This window comes from Nesoenas mayeri, assembly GCF_963082525.1.
Source record: "Nesoenas mayeri genome assembly, chromosome: 7".
Lineage (NCBI taxonomy): Eukaryota > Metazoa > Chordata > Aves > Columbiformes > Columbidae > Nesoenas > Nesoenas mayeri.
Genome location: NC_137551.1, coordinates 31,758,262 through 31,775,230, shown reverse-complemented (window position 1 = coordinate 31,775,230; position 16,969 = coordinate 31,758,262). Strand labels below are relative to the sequence as shown.

The following is a 16,969-nucleotide window of genomic DNA, read 5'->3' as shown; positions in this document are numbered from 1 at the left end:
AAAAAAAGCTATTCCTAGATTTTTCAGTGGCTTGCCAGTTACTGTTCATTGGGACTAATGGATCTCTTACTCATTGGAGCATGGGGGTACCCAGGGCAGAGCATTCGAGCAGTCATAAAATGAGCTCTTGTTGCATAATTTGTTCACTTTGCGCACTCTTTAGCCTGTGTCTTCAAAGAACAGCTATTTGCTCTCTGCCATAGGTGTATGTGCTATCCACCCTTTTACAACTACAACCAAACATACTTGCTACCCATCCTGTAAGTAAAATGGTTTCTGTAGTGCAGTACAAGTTATGTGAGAAGTTGGTCATTGATTGGAGATAAAGTTGTTCTGCATTTATTTCTGGAGGTGACAGAACCTGGTGTTGGGGAAAATGAGAGGAATCCCAGGGAAAATAAGTTCTAGCTAGAGCTGGTGAAAGCCTCGACTTGCTTCAGAGGAATAAAACATTGAGGGAAGTTGCATTTGTAAATTGAAAGATACCTCCAGTCTTTAGAAACATGATCTACACACCTGAATGTGTACAACTGCCTTCCTCCTCTCCCTACACTTTCTATATGTATTAGGACTTACAGCCTAAGTTAAAATCTGCTGATGTCAACAAGACGCTTTCTTTCGATTGCCATTTCACTCTCTCGAGTGACTAGCCTATGGAACAGATCCTGTCTTCTCAGGATCACAGATGTGTTAGCAAAAATTGCAACAGACCAGTTGCAAGCTAACTGAAAGCTGATGAAAATACAATTCTCCTTTTGAAATTAAAAATAACAGGGGGTCTTACATGGAATAGCAAAAAAAACATGGTGAGCATTAAACAAACAGATGAGATAAAAAATGTGCTAGACACTTATAACACTGTATACAAATGTACCCTATTAATAGAAAGATTTCTAAATAGCACTAATCTTTGAAGAAACAAATCCCTGTGGATGAAACAAGAAAACTAACAGAGTTACATCTACTGGGCTACTTTTAAAAGAGCAGAAAGATAAATAAAGAAAATGAGAACTTAATCCAGAAGACCACTGGGATAACATAAATTAGGTTATTGGAAAAAACAGATTTAGACAATAAGAGAAGCTGTGTTTCAATCAAAGACTTTGATCATTCAAGACAAGTATACTGGAAAATGATGTTTTCTGCTTTATTTGATCTCTTTAGGAAATAATCTCTTTCTTCTCTGTTCCAATCCAAAGTACCAAAAAACCCACCCTGAAAAGAAACAACTAAAATCTCCCACTGTTCTCTTACTGAACACAATTCTTTTCTCCCACCTCCGAAACCAAAATTTCTTACAATGATTAGTTCATCCATATTGTACTTTAAATATGCTGCTACAGTGCTCTAACATTTCAATTTGCTCGTGGTACTTTCATCGTTTGCCTTAAGGTCTTTATAAGAACATACAAAAGAAGAAAACTGTCTGTTTACTGAACAATAAAACATTAACTCTATCTACACAAAAAGCTCCATTCATCTTGCATAGAGTTCAGTTTCTTATTTTATAGAAAACAAAAAGCTCTATAGATGTCTGGAAAGGTATTCTGCAATGAGAAACTTCAGGATATTTATTTCTTAGGTTGAAAGTAAGGTTAGAACTTGAGCATTTCACTTCATAAGAGCACACAGAGAAATTGCTTTTTGTAAGGTGCAGACAAAGACATAAAATGCAGCATGTGGAGATTCAAGTCAAGTTGGGAATAAACCACAACTTCTTTTAAGCAATAGAAATAATTAGCTACCAAGATAACTTACCGTGCAAAGTATCAAGTCCATTAACACAGAGTATTAAATGAAATTCTCACATCTCTTTCACAAAGTTACACCCTCACCCAAGCGCAAACTCTTGACTTTACAGCATTTGGTCACTCAGAGAGTCAAGTCCCTGCGCACCAGCATCAAACCCAAAGGTGGAGGAACTGTACAAAGCCCAGCAGGCCACAGGATAAACCTGCAGCAGCAGCCAGGCCACCCCACTTTGGTGACATTTCGGTGACAATTTCAAAAGCAGGACATTCTCTCAGATGTCACTCATGTTTCAACCACGTTTCCCATTACAAGAAGAGGAAAATAGAGCCGCTGCTAACATGTACGGGGACACAAAGGGAAGTCCTTTCAGGATAGTCCATTACACACAAGGAAACAAATTGAGGTGCCTTTTAGCATTCCCAAAGCACTGGCTTTTAGTCCTTTTGTAAATCCCAAGGGTAGCAGTGGTGAAAAATAATCAGTGCAATCAAATTCTTCTGTCTACACGAACTTTGGAACAGGCCCTCGCTGCCCCAGTGAATTAAAATGGTTTCAGCGAGGATCCTTGATGGCGGGTCCCTCTCCTGCCCAGTTAGGACCATATTCCGTCAAAGCCCAGAAGCGTGTCAGCCCTCACCCAAACCACAGAGACAGCTCGAGCAACGCACAGATGGCAAAAGTAAATTCCATAAGCCCTATGAAGGGCATAACAGTCAACTATACTTTAAATTGTGGATACTTTAAATTAAATTTTGATGTTGTACCAGAATAAGATACGTACACTTATAACGATGACTGCACTCTTCAGAGCAGTTGTTATCAAACTGTTATTTTCAGGGATTGTTTATACTTAAAACTATGCACTTACACCGATATTTCAGACAATGTAAAATATTAGCATCTACATTTAATGCACTCTAGATAACATTTGACTGAAAGAACAAGCTGCATAGGAAAAGCTACAGTTAAATTGACATTTCCTGAAATGGATTTCAAGAAAGCAAACTGCCACACCACCGTCTTGTATCCTCCAAGCTATCACGGTCTTGTCACCATGGTATTTCAGGGTTCAATTAACAGCTATAAAGAAAAATAAATATTTTAGAGCACATTTATCAAACCTGAAGGTTCATAACTTTTTTTATTGAGGAATCAGCAACGACAGCTTAGTTTATGAAGTTTATGAAGACTTGACATCAGTGGCAGACTCATTTACAGTGTGCAAGAAGGAAAACAAACAGATCAGGAAACAGCAAGCACTGGATATTTTCAGTGTATGTTCTAACCTCAGAAAACAAAAGAACCATTTTTCTTGCTCTGCAGTCTGTCACCCTCCCAGTACAGACTTGTAAATTTACACAGGAGGCAAGACAATCCAAATCCAATCTTAAAATGTCTCAATCATTCAGTCTTTTTCCTTGACCCAACTTATCACTTATCTTCACAGCTCACAGCAGTTTCACCAGGATGCTCTGTCTTCAATTTTTTATGAGATGGCTCTGCCGGGAGAAGAGACGTGCAATGCTCTAAGGATCGTGCAATTTCATCAATTGTCCATTTGTCTTCATGAAGGGCATGCTCCTCTAGCGTGAAAGGCCCCTGTTTGGTTCGGGTCAGCTCTTGCATAGTGGCACAGGTAGAGAGTTCTACAGTGAAGGAGAAAAGAGGATTTAGAAAAAGTGCATGGTCAGGTTTAACTATTTGCAACTCATTGAAAATACATTTTTACATGTAGCTTTCTACATTATTCTGCTTTATTTGAGAGGGAAGTTCATGAAGATTTATCGGTCAACTATAACTTAAATTTGAGCCAAGGAACTCTTTTAATTTCAATAGATCTCCAGTGTAGCAAAGGGTTCAAAATCTGAGAGAAAGTTGTCAAAACATTTTCCAGATTTAAATCAGAATGAAAAAGGGGAAATAATGACATTAGACATAAGCAGAACATTCTGTATTTGCAAGTGATTTAGGAGACCATGTACTATTTTTCCACAGACTTTGAGGCGTTAGCACTTTTTGCCTTCAAGGAGGATCTTGGACGTTTTTATCCTGTGCTGCCTATCAGGACAATATAAAGTAAGATAAGGAAAAATTAAAAGATACAAATAAATGCTCTGATACATTAAATAAATACCAGCAGGACAGAATTACATAATGAGGGATATAAAACATAACAGCAACCAGAGATGACTTGCAAGCACACAAGTATACTAATATATTCTCTCCTGTCCTTTCTGATGCAGGAAGATTTCTACTGCATTTTAAATATTTGAAAAGAAAGCAGCAGAGGACAGGCTTTATCTTGGTCTGCCATTTTGAAGGACTAAACATAAGCCAGTATGCTCAGAAGGCTGTAACAGCATCTTTGACTTGCCTAAGTACGAATAACACATTGAAATGCACAGGGTTATCCCACATCACTTGCATTTTTGATCTGCAAATGTATCGTTTTTAAAAAAAAATAAATGTATTATCTGTTCTCCATCATGCAGCTTGATAGATACAGAGCACAAGACAAACAACCCTGTGGGAAAGCAAAACCACAGTTCAGGCAAAGGAGAAAGAAAACACTAGAAAAATCATGAGAAATGTAGAAGTCTTTCCAGCAGATAGGGTTTATTATGTGCATGATAATGTTCTGTGCAATCTGTTTTCAAAATCTGATAAAAAACATTTAAAAAGATAGTATCTTTCCTCTTCTTCTCACTTTTAATCTGAATTAGATTTAACATACGGAGGAGATGAAAAAAAAATCCCCACCTTGCCTTGTTTTATCTTGCTCAGTGCTATTACTTGCTCAGTTTTTATCCCCCACCCCTCAAGGTCCTCTGGCAATTTAGCCTTCACTCCCTCAAGCTCCAGTGGAAAACAGTGTGTTATACAAAAGCAAGTGATACCACTACAATTCTGCAAAATAACACATAGGTCTGGTCACTGGAGATATAGAAAATGACAAAATTTTTCCTTCAAGAGACACATTCATTCCTTAAACCTTAATGAGTTTTTTTCATGCCTACCTTTGCCAATGTCACTGACCAGGCTCCTGACATAAAAGCCACCACCACATTCAACATCTGGAATGTTAACAGTGACATGGTAAATTGCCAATACAATGTAAAATCTACTTTACATAGAAAGCATGCCCCCACATAAATGTAAAAATGCGCTAAGCAAACAACCCAGTGATAAAATATTTATAGGATGCAACATCAATTATTCATCCTGTAACATATGTGCGGGTGAGATTGCTAACCCAGACAGGAGAGAAAGCAAATACAATAGCAACTGAACTAACTCACTAGAAATAAAGTACTTGCTGTGGTATGTTAACAAATGCTTCAGTGCTATTTATTTTAAAGGTTTCAGAAGGTTGATTCATATTTCTAACGAAGAAAACAAGTTATTTCAAGTAAAGTCTAAACTGGCTATCAGTGCTTTTAAGATACTGATCACAGGCAGCACCAATACAATTTTAAAATCTGCCTTTAACTTTCCCTGCTCTCTCAGCCCTTCCCTTCCCTCTCTGCCAGTGATCAGCTGCCAGTCACCCAACCATAAAGTAAGGGCTGAAGTAACAAAGCACTGAGTTCTGTCACTCATACCTGCTCATCATATAACATCTGGTCCATCAGAGGACTACGGGTCAGCTAGGCAGTTGATCAATGCAAGACATTATCCTGACCTCATGTAGCATCAAACATTTACAAGTCTTTTTGGTTTATTTATTCATGTGCTTCTTAATGTACTACCCACGCTTCTTCATTTATAACAGAAGGAAGGACAAGATCCTGCCTCTTCAACCAAGAAAGAGGCCTGACAGTAACTGATACTGAAGTGCACCCTGGGAGAGAAGCCAGCAGGTCTGGGCACCTGGGTAAAAGAATGGGCAAAGTAGACCTGAGAAAGGAGTGAGCTGGAGGTTGCAAGACCATGGACAGATGCAAATAATCCCCTGACCAGCCTCCCAGAGTTTTCCCTCACAGGAAGATTACATATAATCAGCTTAACCTAAAAACAGAATATGGTGCTTTTACTGCACAGTGAAAGTCTCTGCACATGGGCTCACACCAAAATAAGTAGCTGAGGGAAATGAAACTCATTTCACTATCTTAGTCCCATTCAGAGTGTAAATAAACACTAACAAGCTGGGGACATCACTCTATGTAACATTCTTTGGCCTTTACCCAGTGTGAACAGTGGTGGCTGAAACTGCTGGAGAGAGAGGTTGTACACTCGTACTGGCCGAGCAGGCTTTGCTTCGACTGCTTCTCCTCTCTTCATCAGAGTTGACAGCCTTTCTCCATCCTTCTTCAAAGCAGAATAGCTGATCAGATAGAGCACGAAAATTTGTGTCATACGGCTGTAACAGAACAAGCTTCCCATCCTCAAGATCCTGTTAATATTGTACTACAGCAGCATATATTTTACCCTTCTAATCCTCTCCAAGCGCTCACAAAAAAACCAAACAAACCACAACCTAGCAAGTGCTTCTGAAATCTCTTGGAGACAGAATCATCTAATTTGCCAGTAGCTACATAAACTGGAGAACAAGAGATGGTCCTGTATTTATCTGTTGCTGTAGAGATTTAAAAGTGTTTCATCACTCAATTGGTAGTTTATGAAAAGGAAGTATTTCTATAAGGGGTCCAACACTTGCAGCTGCCTCTGCCCCAGTGTCTTCCAGCAGTCTGCAGGGCATCCTCTCTGTCAGTGTTGTGCAGGCAACCCCTGGAATTCTGCCTTGCGCCTTTCCTCGGCTCACAACAGGGTCTTCCCTGAACAGCAACTGCCAAGTTATGTAGCCTTGTTCTAGGGTGTCTAGGGGACCACTATAGAGCAAAAAATTCATGTCACTGATTACATGGAATTTTATCCAAAGCTCCAACTGTGGTCTTGACAAGAAAGACGACTGCAGAAAAATCGAAAAAGATGTTGCTCATATTAGCAGAAGGTAATTTGAAACAGGTCACATGAAGCAGAACACTCACTGAATTACTGACCTTGCGGGGCTCACATTGGAACCACGGTAAGCGACCCATTGTAAATGCACAGGAAAGCCTGTTAGCTTAAATCACCATAAAAGCCACCTGTCACAAGTTAAAAGCTTGCACATCGCCAGCTACTATGGCTCACCTGACTAGAAGAAATCTGCTGAGCTACAGAAGCTCAGTCACTCATCACTCATTCATAGCCTAATTTTTCAGAAAACTAATTCAAAGTCATTTAAGGCACTTCCACACACATGTCAGTAAGCCTCTCCTTACCCCGCAGATAAAATTAAAGACTCGGAGCTTTGCTTTCTAACTGGAAGACAGGATAGAACTCACCAACCCCTCCTAAGCCATTTAAGACTGCTTCACTATTTTACATTTACCCCAGTAAACCACGGACTCCAAGTCACCATTTGTGCTTGATGTTCAAATGGGCATGACCTGCAAACGTTGAACTCCTCAGACTGCCTTGCCTCAAGCCTCTTGCCAAAATGTGTCTTTTTTTTTTTCCAACAGCTAAACATATGTGCCAAGAGTATCTGAATATTGTGGAACTTACAGTGGAGGAACCTGCATTATGTCCCCTATGAACTTTTGCAGTACATTTTCCAGATCTCCTTTTGTTATCTGGTCTGTAGAAAGAAAACAGTAAGTATGTTAGCACTGATTATTCCCATGGCTCTAATGGCATCAGTCATGTTCTGCAAATAGATATAATGAAGAGTTCCCTCCCATCGGAATTTAGATTGGGTGAAAAACACCAAAGAAAAGAGATAAAAACCAGAATGTAGGTAGGAGGGTAAATTGTCACCAAAAGAGTGGAACAAACTGTCCAAGGTGATTAAGACAGTCTGGACGCTTTCAGAAGGGCAGAAATCCCAATATACACAGTTTTCTTTTGCAATTTCTCTCTCTTGGGACTGCAAAATCATTTTTCTTGGGAACTACGCAAGAACTACAAAATTGTCCTACTCTCGTTTTTGTTAAAGAAGCAAAAAGAATAAAATGCTCATCTAACCTTGGACACTTCTCTTTAATAGTATCGAACTGCAGGGAAAAGAAAACAGATTATTACAGAACAAAAGCATTGTGGGGTTTGCTTTTTTTTTTCTAGTGAAGAAAACAACTGCATCTGGAACAACATATCAAATTTCCGTATCAAACAACTAACCTGAAAATGCATACCAGGATATTGTTATATATTAAGTAAAGCAATTTTACTGAAGAAATCCTGTAAAAGAAAAATAGCTGCTTTAGGCAATCTACTCTCTTTTAGAAGTACACGTACACATCTGTCCCTTTTTTATTAGACGGCTATAATCTAAGTAGCTGATTGCTTTGGTTCTTTGAAATACTATTCAATAGAGATGACATTCATCTCTAATTTGTTTAGAGAGTGAAAACATAAGATCTGTAATCACAATGCACTTCAGTGAATTTCTGCTGTCTAGGACTTGACTAGTCCTTTTTCTCATAAGTTATATTCAATTAGAGTCACCCTGCTAAGGCAACAGCATTCTGGAACATAAAACAACCAAATGGATTTATTGAGCCTTCATTATGTTTTGGAAGATCCCTTTACTTGCAAACCTTACAAAACAAATGTGTTTCTTGCTGTACGTAAAAAAGAAGAGGTTTCTTTCCACAGCAGCTTTGGAAGACGGCAAGGTGGTACCTCACTTTTGCCAAGCACACTTTGCAGCATCAAGAGCAGATGCTGTCCCAAGGCTCCAGCAGCTGTCCCAAGAAATGTCATTAACAGTGAGGTTGCAAGGCATGAAAGTCAGTCAGGGATGCTGAGAGACACTGAGGTACATCAGAATATGGGGTAGGAACAACAAAACAGTAAGTCTGGATATTCTGAAGAGCTTCTTATACGGTTATTTCAATCTTCTGTTTGTATTACTCTAGTTTAGCACCAAAATTATGTGGTGGAAAGTTAGCATGACCCAGCCCTATGCCGGTGATCCTGTCAGCCGTCTCGTGAACCCCAGGTTGCTTCATGCTAGAATTTAGTATTTAAGATCTAAGCATAAGTGTCACTTGGGGTTCTCTTTCAGTTTTCATACCACGAGCTGCATCTGTGGTCAGAGCATTTGATGAGCCACCTGATTCAGTTCCTGCTCTGATCTCATATTCCCCTAATTGAGAGGTTACATCTCACCCACGCTATAGGCAATCTCACCCACGCTATAGGCAATCTCACCCACGCTATAGGCAATCTCTACATCAGGAAAGGAAAAGAAAAAAAAAAACCAAAAACCAAAACATTCCCAATGCAAGAAAGGATGCATTAAGCCATTAAAAAATGAAGTTGTGTGATGTGTTGTCAAAGTAAATATTTACAGATGAGTTTGCTAAGCTTGAAAATAAATCATATTTGTCTTCTGCAATACATCATGGCACAAACTGGCACCTTGCCCTCTCCTAGAACACACAAGCTGGTGGAGCTTTCATCCAGTTCTCAGTTATAAAGAATGCACTATTAGTCTTGTCTCAAACAAGAAGTTTCACGATGTCTAAATTGTGTATTTGTCGCAGGCATTAGTTTGGCCTTATGGCTCTGCAGGCACACAGCCACACGGGAAACAGCTCCTTCACCGCCCCTCAGCAGCACAGGGGGGAACAGTCCTGCTGCCCAGGAGAACTGGCCCCTCAGCTCACTGGTCTCACTCACCCGGCTGCAGGCTTGAATTTAGCAGCTTAACAACTTGTCTGGTCAGCAAGTTTAGGGCAGCATCTGGACTCAACCCTCCACCAAGCATGGAATATGAACATACCCATAAAGGCTACTTGGCACCAACAGTTCCAAAACTTTTCCCATTTGACTTTCCTTCTCCAGTCCCTGAGACTAAGGGGCTGAGAGACATTTCTGCAGGACGCATCTGTCACTGAACTTGCCACCAAGAGTTCACTTGTTCCTCTCAATATCCTCATTGCAAATACCAAGTATCTGCTGTACTGCAGACCAGGAGTTTTTGCTAGAAGCTGGATTTAAACTGCAGCTCCGTGTGCTTCCCAGGAGGGGTACAGGCACTGCCACCCTGTTTCACAATGATTTCAGTGAGGATTGTCGAGGTTTGGCCCATGCGACAACCGCATCCAGTTCCCAGGAATAATGACAGCCTTAGCTTAGAACAAAATGATTGTACTGGCTCTGTGAGAACGCTATTTAGAATACATCCAATCCAATGCTGCTTTCTAAATTTCTTCCCAAGCCTTTAGATTGACAGCATGGTTCTGTGATTTCTGCATAGGCTCTGCATCTTCCAGTGGACCATTCCCTATAATTCTGAGCATCCCAAAGCACTCAAAAACTTCTGGCCTCCAATGCTTGCAAAAACACCTATTAGCTTTTAACAAGAAAATTTTAAAGAACAGTTGTGCTTCTGAACAGTGGTGACAGCTAATCAATTTTCCTGCTATAATCAGGAAGGAAGTTAAAGTTACAAAACCAAAAGGTGCCAATTATGCCATAACTTCAAGAAGCCTCCACTGAAGGGTGATACTGCCCTGCACTTGTTAATAAGTTACACCAAACGGAACACCAGAATTATCCAGGCCAGTTCAAAAGAACTAGAGCAGATGACCTTGACTCAGTCTGGCCCGGCACAAATTATTTGCAAACAAATAGACAAGCAGAATGCTGAAAGGACTACTTTTTCCAAATTATTCAGGTAGTGCTATTGAACACATACACCAGCATAATCAGGAGAGACCTGCAGAAAATCCTCATGAATTTTGTTCTCCATGTCTGGATATAGTCTGCAGGCAGCCAGAAGTGGGTTTCAGAATGTACATTCCTGTACATAGTTACAAACACTAAAAAAAGGGAAAAAAATGTTCATGTTCTCAATAAAGCAGAATGTGAAACACTACTTGCTTCCAAAGTCAGCATCAGATATACTGGGAGCTGTATGAAACCATAATCTTATTTCATGTGGAAATGTAAATTTGCTGTCTGATAAGAAACAAACAAAAAACCATGAGAATTTGTGGAGGGGGTTAAACCCAAGGAGCTCTCTTTAGTGCATCCTTTCATTGCAACTAACTGTAATACACAACTGTTTGCTTTCTAGATTGCTGTCTAGGGGCACTTTCGAGAACTACAATGTAAGACTTTCTTATAGTTAATATAGCAGGAAACTTTCTGCAAGCACTTTCCTCCAGAATGACTCCACTGGACCACAAGAAGTGTTGTATATATCCTGCAAGCTGGTTTTGTGCCCCTTCTCTGCACTAAGGCCCAATCCTGGATGCTGCTGGCACTGCAGGATTTCTGTTCCTTAGCAGATGCTCTCCTTCTCCCAGGATCCTTCTAGGTGTCAAAGGAAAGCTGACATTCAGCTCAAATATCTGGTTTGGCTGTTCTTGGAGTACCAAGTAGGATTATGGGTAGCAGGCTACCCAGAGAATCATGCAGAAAACAAGCTGCTTTGGAGAAGACACCGGAAAGATGAGAAATACCTGCTTGATCAGAAGAAGAAGAAGGAAATAAAAAAATATGTAGATAGCATGGAGAAAAGGATGCATGTTCCCTCTTTCTTCTTTCTGAAGAATCAAATCTGACTGATTCACACCAAAATGGAAAGCAACGGAGACCAATTTCATGAGCGTTTCTTTCAGCCATCAGCTTCAGCAAAAGGAAACTTCATCCAACACCCAAAACTGCACAGCCCCAGCAACACCAGTACTGCTCTTCATGAGACCGTATGATGAACTGGATCGTGCAACTGATCTCTGTTTAAAAAGATAAGCAACTCAAAAGGGGGTATTTTTAACCCAAAACAGTTTCCCAAGAACACAATCTAACAGAAAGCTAAGCCACCGTAACAGAGGAGGTGGTGCAGAGGTGGGAGTTACTACAACAAAAGCTACCAGTGGAAGAAACACACACAAAACCACCATTCTGTATTCTGTCTGCAGTAAGCAGTACAAAATAAAAAAGCAAGATCAGTGTTTCAAGAAGCAGATTTTTTTAAATTAATTGTTCATAGGAGTTGCATGTACTTTAATTGATATTTCACAGCTTATATGTGAGCAAGTATCTAAAACGAATCCTACTCGGTGCAGTAGAATCACAGCATTCCACTTTCTGGGAGGAATACATAAAAACCAAGGAAGTGTTTTCCAACCATCATGAAGTGTTGGCAACTCTAACACCATAGGGATGCTCAGTCCTTCAGAAGCTTAGAGAGAAACTTAGAACTTGATCCTGAAGCAGAAGCAAATGATCCAACATCTTTGAATAATATTAACTAGTAAATAATACTATTCAGAACAATCCATCAAGTTAATGTGGACAAGAAATTCACACTTGCCTGCCTCATGCAAAAAGAAAAACTGCAGGAGAAAGGAGACTGGAGGTGAGAGGTAGAATCCAGGCTACCATTTTCATCATGTTATTAACAAAAGAGATAATTTACTTCATGTAACTATTACCAGGCACGACAAACAGTGTGGGACCTATAAGAGTTGCTAAGCAACCAGTTACCTATTGTTTTTTTTTTACTTTTTTTCCCAGGCTATAAAAGAACTAATGGTAAATACATTTGGTGTGCCCCTGGTTAGTCCTCCATTTTTTCTAAGTTGCCCTGGGTATTGTGGAATGTCCACTCCAACAAAGCCACAGTCAGGATTAGCTTTGAGAACTTAAACTCCTGCATTTTGCTCTGTGGGTCAGAAAAGTTCATTTATTAAAGTTGCTAGGACACAGAATGCACAGACACAGAACAAGATCTGGTAGGGGAACATATGTAGAAAGTAGTTTATGCCACCCCCACTTTACATTGAGCAGTCTTAGCTAAAGAGGAGTCCTAGAGGGAAGATCTAATGATTTTATTCCTCCACTGGCCCAGAAGGGTGTTACTCAAAGAGCACTCATAAGACTGTACACTGAAAGAAAATTTTACTGGACACAACATGTCATTTGTCAGACTGTCAAAGATTTAAAATGGCATAGCCCAGCTCAATCCTATTTTCTCCCTCCTAATGTCTCCTTTGTTTTCTTCCAACAGAAATGAACACTTGTACTGGCCATAATTGCATGAGGCTGGTCTCCATTATATGAGCACTGGAGTTGAAGATGAAATAACCCTAGTTTGATTTCACATTTACATTTAATTCATAGACTTCCAAACGTCTCTTCTGCTTTTCTAAAATAGAGACCATTTGTGCCTTCAAATTATATCGAGTACACAGAAACATTTATGCTTACCATAAGGTTTTTCTTCAGTTACTTTTCCTGTAGCATCTAATGTATCAGTAGCTTTGCCCAGCAGTCCAATGGCAGTGTACTTCTGGGAAGGAAAAAGAGAGATTAGTGAGTCAGGTCTTCAAGGTTGTTTCTTTCCACTCCCCCCTTTTTTTTTAATAAAGACTGCAAGTACCAACTATTTCAAATCAGAACAGGAAGATTGCTGTCTGAATAGCCAATCCAGCAAGTTCGTTTAACTAAAAGCAAAGATGAAAAGACATTAAACAAAAATTAAATCCCGCATTACATGCACCTATGATTTTGGTTTTAGAAGCCCCAGGGAGAAGCAACATGGAATCTAATTTTTACTATAAATACATCAATACCACAAAGAAGATAATAGGGTGGTAAAATCAAAGTCTCTGTGGGGTGTCATATGTCACTGCTGAAGCACAGCACACAGAGTACCTTTCACACACAATTTTTCTGTTCCTTAAAAATTAAAGGAAAAAAAAGTCACAAAGACCTTTACTTGTGAAAGCAGAACCCCCACTTCCAAGGCAAAGCATTACAACAGTTCTGCCATGTGATGCACTGATATGCAATAGCGTAAAGCTGGAGTTTTGAACATCTGGAATCTGGTAAAGACCTTGTGATTAGCACGAGGAGAGCAAGCAAGGCCACCAAGTGACATCTCTGCTCATCACGAGTTCTCCAAATGTTTCTGTTTCACCACTCTTCCTAAAGAATTCTTCAGTGTATGTATTTGTATCTTGCAAGAAGGGATCAACCTGTTCCCAGGCCAGCAGGTCTTGTCCCTGCTGCATTATCAGCTGATGTCCTTCTCTTCCCCATTGCCACCCTCAGCACTGCCACGCTGTGGGTGTACGGCAGGAGCTGCTGGAGCTGACAGAATCTGCCCGTGAACCAGCTGCCCCATGTCTTTTCACTAGGCTGCCAACACATGAAGACTCACTCTGTAACATGAGTTTGGGTCAAGTCTGGAGATACCCTCAGGTATTAAAATCTGCAGTCTGACCCACTGCCTGGCCCATTCCATTCCAATTCTCTCAGCCCTATGTTAAATCCAGGGCCCTTCAAAGTAAAGCAGAGAGAGAGAGAAAGAGAGAGAGAGGGAGAGAACAATCAAAGTGTTCCAATGCCTAATTCCCAGTAAGGTTTCAATGAATTTACTCCAAACTGAGCTAACACAAATTTGAACCAAGTTGTAAAAGGATGCATCTACTAGAACCTGGTTGAGCAAATTCTACTGAAACACATCCAAACATGCAAAAGCACGAACATTTTACTCTTTAATGCGATGCATCCTTTTTCATGTACTTGAGAAGTACAGACAAGCTCAAGTAATAATAGTGTGGGCACATAAATGACACCTACAAAGAGGGACTACTAAGACATGCCTTGATTTTGTTCCATGTGACAACCTGCCACTTGAATGTATTTCTTCAAGCAACTGCTGCAAAATGGAAGCAGCAGGAATAATCAGACAAAAGGCAGTGGAGTGCCCACTTCAATATAAAAATAACTGTATTCTTTGCTTACCACACTAAGGCTATGTTTTTCCTAAATACTGCAGATGTCTGAACCTCCAGACAACTGCAAAATTAGGCATTTCGAAATCAAATTCTTGAAGTTTACATATTTTTGAATATATGGAAATAAACTAAAGGAAGAATGGATGAAGGCTGCTCCACAATAAATATTTAAACAAATTTTCAAGTAAGTTACCTGCTTTTAGGACCATAAAATTGCCTGCTTTCCAAGACATTCAGTGATCTAGTTCTTAACATGTAATAGCATAGCTAGAAAGAGACATTATTCAGTAACTATTCCAGAGGTTAACAAAAACATGTGAGCAGAACTTCATAAATTTAACATGATGAATTAACTTAGCAGTTCAATAAAACTCTAAATCTCAAAGTCTGAAGCCTCACACACAGTCTTCAGATGTTTCCAAATCAAAGTACTGATACTACTTCGGTTTGAACTACTTTCTTCCTCTTAATTCTGGTTTTGGCTATCTTGCTTCAGGCTGGCTGTTACAAAAACATGTTACAGTTGACCTCCCAGCAATGGAGAAATAGTACCATCTGTTTATATGTAAACACAAACTATATGAACAATACAATCCAAATCTCAACATTTGACTTACCCTTTAATTTCTGCAAAAATGGCAAAAAGCCCTCCTTAAACATTAGTCACAAATCCCCATTCCTAACAGAAGCCTTTATAGAGTCACAAAAGACTCAAGCCGGCAATGCAATAATCCACAAAGAAAGCTATAACAGGTCAGGAAATTAAGAATTACAGTTGTTTTATGATCAGTCTCTGGAGTGTCCTTAGGTATCTACAATTATATATCATAATTCTTACTAGCCATTTAATAGGGTTTATTTCCCCTTTGTTGGTGTGCAGGACCTGGAGCTTGTAGAAGATAATGTAAGAGTCCAGACTTAATCTATTGTTCCTCTTATTTTATGTCAAAATTCAGCATTAACTCTCTTTAGACTCTAAGTCATACTGCTCTCAGAAGCACCCAACAGATTCTGAGTCATTTAATAAGTCTTTGGTGACCTTTTCTCACCTGTGGTGGTGATCATTTACTTCTTCCAATTTTATAAAATACATCTAGGGGCATTCTTCCTCTACTCTTAAATTACAGATCACTGCAGGAACACAGACAGCAACTGCTCACAACCACACTGCCTGCAACCCACTCAACCTAAAACAAAAAACACAAGGTAGTAGGTGTTGCAAGCAGTGGAAAAGCATTAAAAGTGCAGACTGTGATGGGAAATGTCCCTATCTCAGCAGCTCATCAGAGAACGCTCTGCCTCTCAATAGCCCCTACATCCTTTTCCTCTACTCATCCTGAGACCCAGACCCAAACCACTGAAAGATCAAAAGCAGCACACCTCAGCTTCCCTTTGAGCCTCCACAATATGCAACTGTAGCGCACTAAAAGCCAAGATCAAGTACTCCCAGTGACAACTTGCAAGCACTGCTGCACCGAGCATTAACTCCAACTTCTGAGGGTGGTCTGCAGGCTCCCAAAGCAGCACCTCACAATTGTACAACAGTACAACAACCCTGAGGGCACAGCGACCTTCCCCCACCTATCTTGAATTAGGGAACAGCTGTCTCACAGCCCTATAGAAAACCACTTTCTTGACGTTACAGCAACTGAAACAAAAGGCAAAGTGATCAGAAGCCCTTGAGTATAAGTCACTCATTCACACTAGTGAGACATCCTGAAGATGATGCTCTACACAGACAAACCACTGCACTCTGTCAACGACAATGTAATGCAAAAGCTCTGTCACACAGCTGGGGACATGGATGGTGGGTGCAGTCTCTACAAGACCAGAAAGACAGGGAAGTGCCCCAGCAGCCATACATTTACCACCATATCTGTGACTAGAAAGAAACAAGCCATAAAAGCCAGAACTGGAGAAAGAAATGGATTACAGGAACCCTAAAGAAACAGATTACAAACCTTCTAATAAATCTGTCAGATTTTAGGAAGAGGAATTTGGGTTTAAAGTCACAACCACAGGGCACAGTCAAAATTCTCACAAGCAATAAACCATAGGATGCTTACAATAATGTTTTAGTAAGAGAATAGCCATAATCTGTTTTTTTACTTCATATCCAAATCCTTATACTAACACAGAAAGGGAAATCATATCTATAAAAAGCCAGAGAAAAAGGCCAGACTTTATAGGTGTATGTATTTAACTGTGAAAAGAGGAGGAGGAGGAGAAGGAAGAAGAATCCTCTCCTGTTAAGGGGCTGTAGAGCCAGCAGAGGTCCAGGCTGCACAGCCCAGCCGGGGCACTCCTGGAGGCTGCAGCCCCTGGGCTGAGCGCCAGGCATGTCTGCCCCACTTATCAGAGCAAATACCAGACAGCCCAGGGAACAGAGCTTCTCAGTTTTAACTGTTACTATATCAAAGTTGTATTTGGAAAGAAGCCAGAGGCTTGAAATCTTAAATTATCACATGTTTTAA

General features: G+C 40.1%; 1 protein-coding gene across 1 annotated transcript in view; it reads right to left on the bottom strand.

Moving 5' to 3' along the window:
• Window positions 1–2,985: 2,985 nt before the first annotated feature.
• Window positions 2,986–16,969, bottom strand: part of TRUB1 (TruB pseudouridine synthase family member 1) — a gene marked incomplete at its 5' end in the record, with an annotated part of 29,505 nt that continues 15,521 nt past the window's right edge. Inside the window, 5 exons of the mRNA XM_080348005.1 lie at window positions 2,986–3,398; window positions 4,770–4,826; window positions 5,937–6,076; window positions 7,303–7,375; window positions 12,961–13,042. Of these exons, the coding sequence (XP_080204131.1) occupies window positions 3,184–3,398; window positions 4,770–4,826; window positions 5,937–6,076; window positions 7,303–7,375; window positions 12,961–13,042 (567 nt within the window). The 3' untranslated portion in view covers window positions 2,986–3,183. The remainder of the gene's footprint in view (window positions 3,399–4,769; window positions 4,827–5,936; window positions 6,077–7,302; window positions 7,376–12,960; window positions 13,043–16,969) is intronic.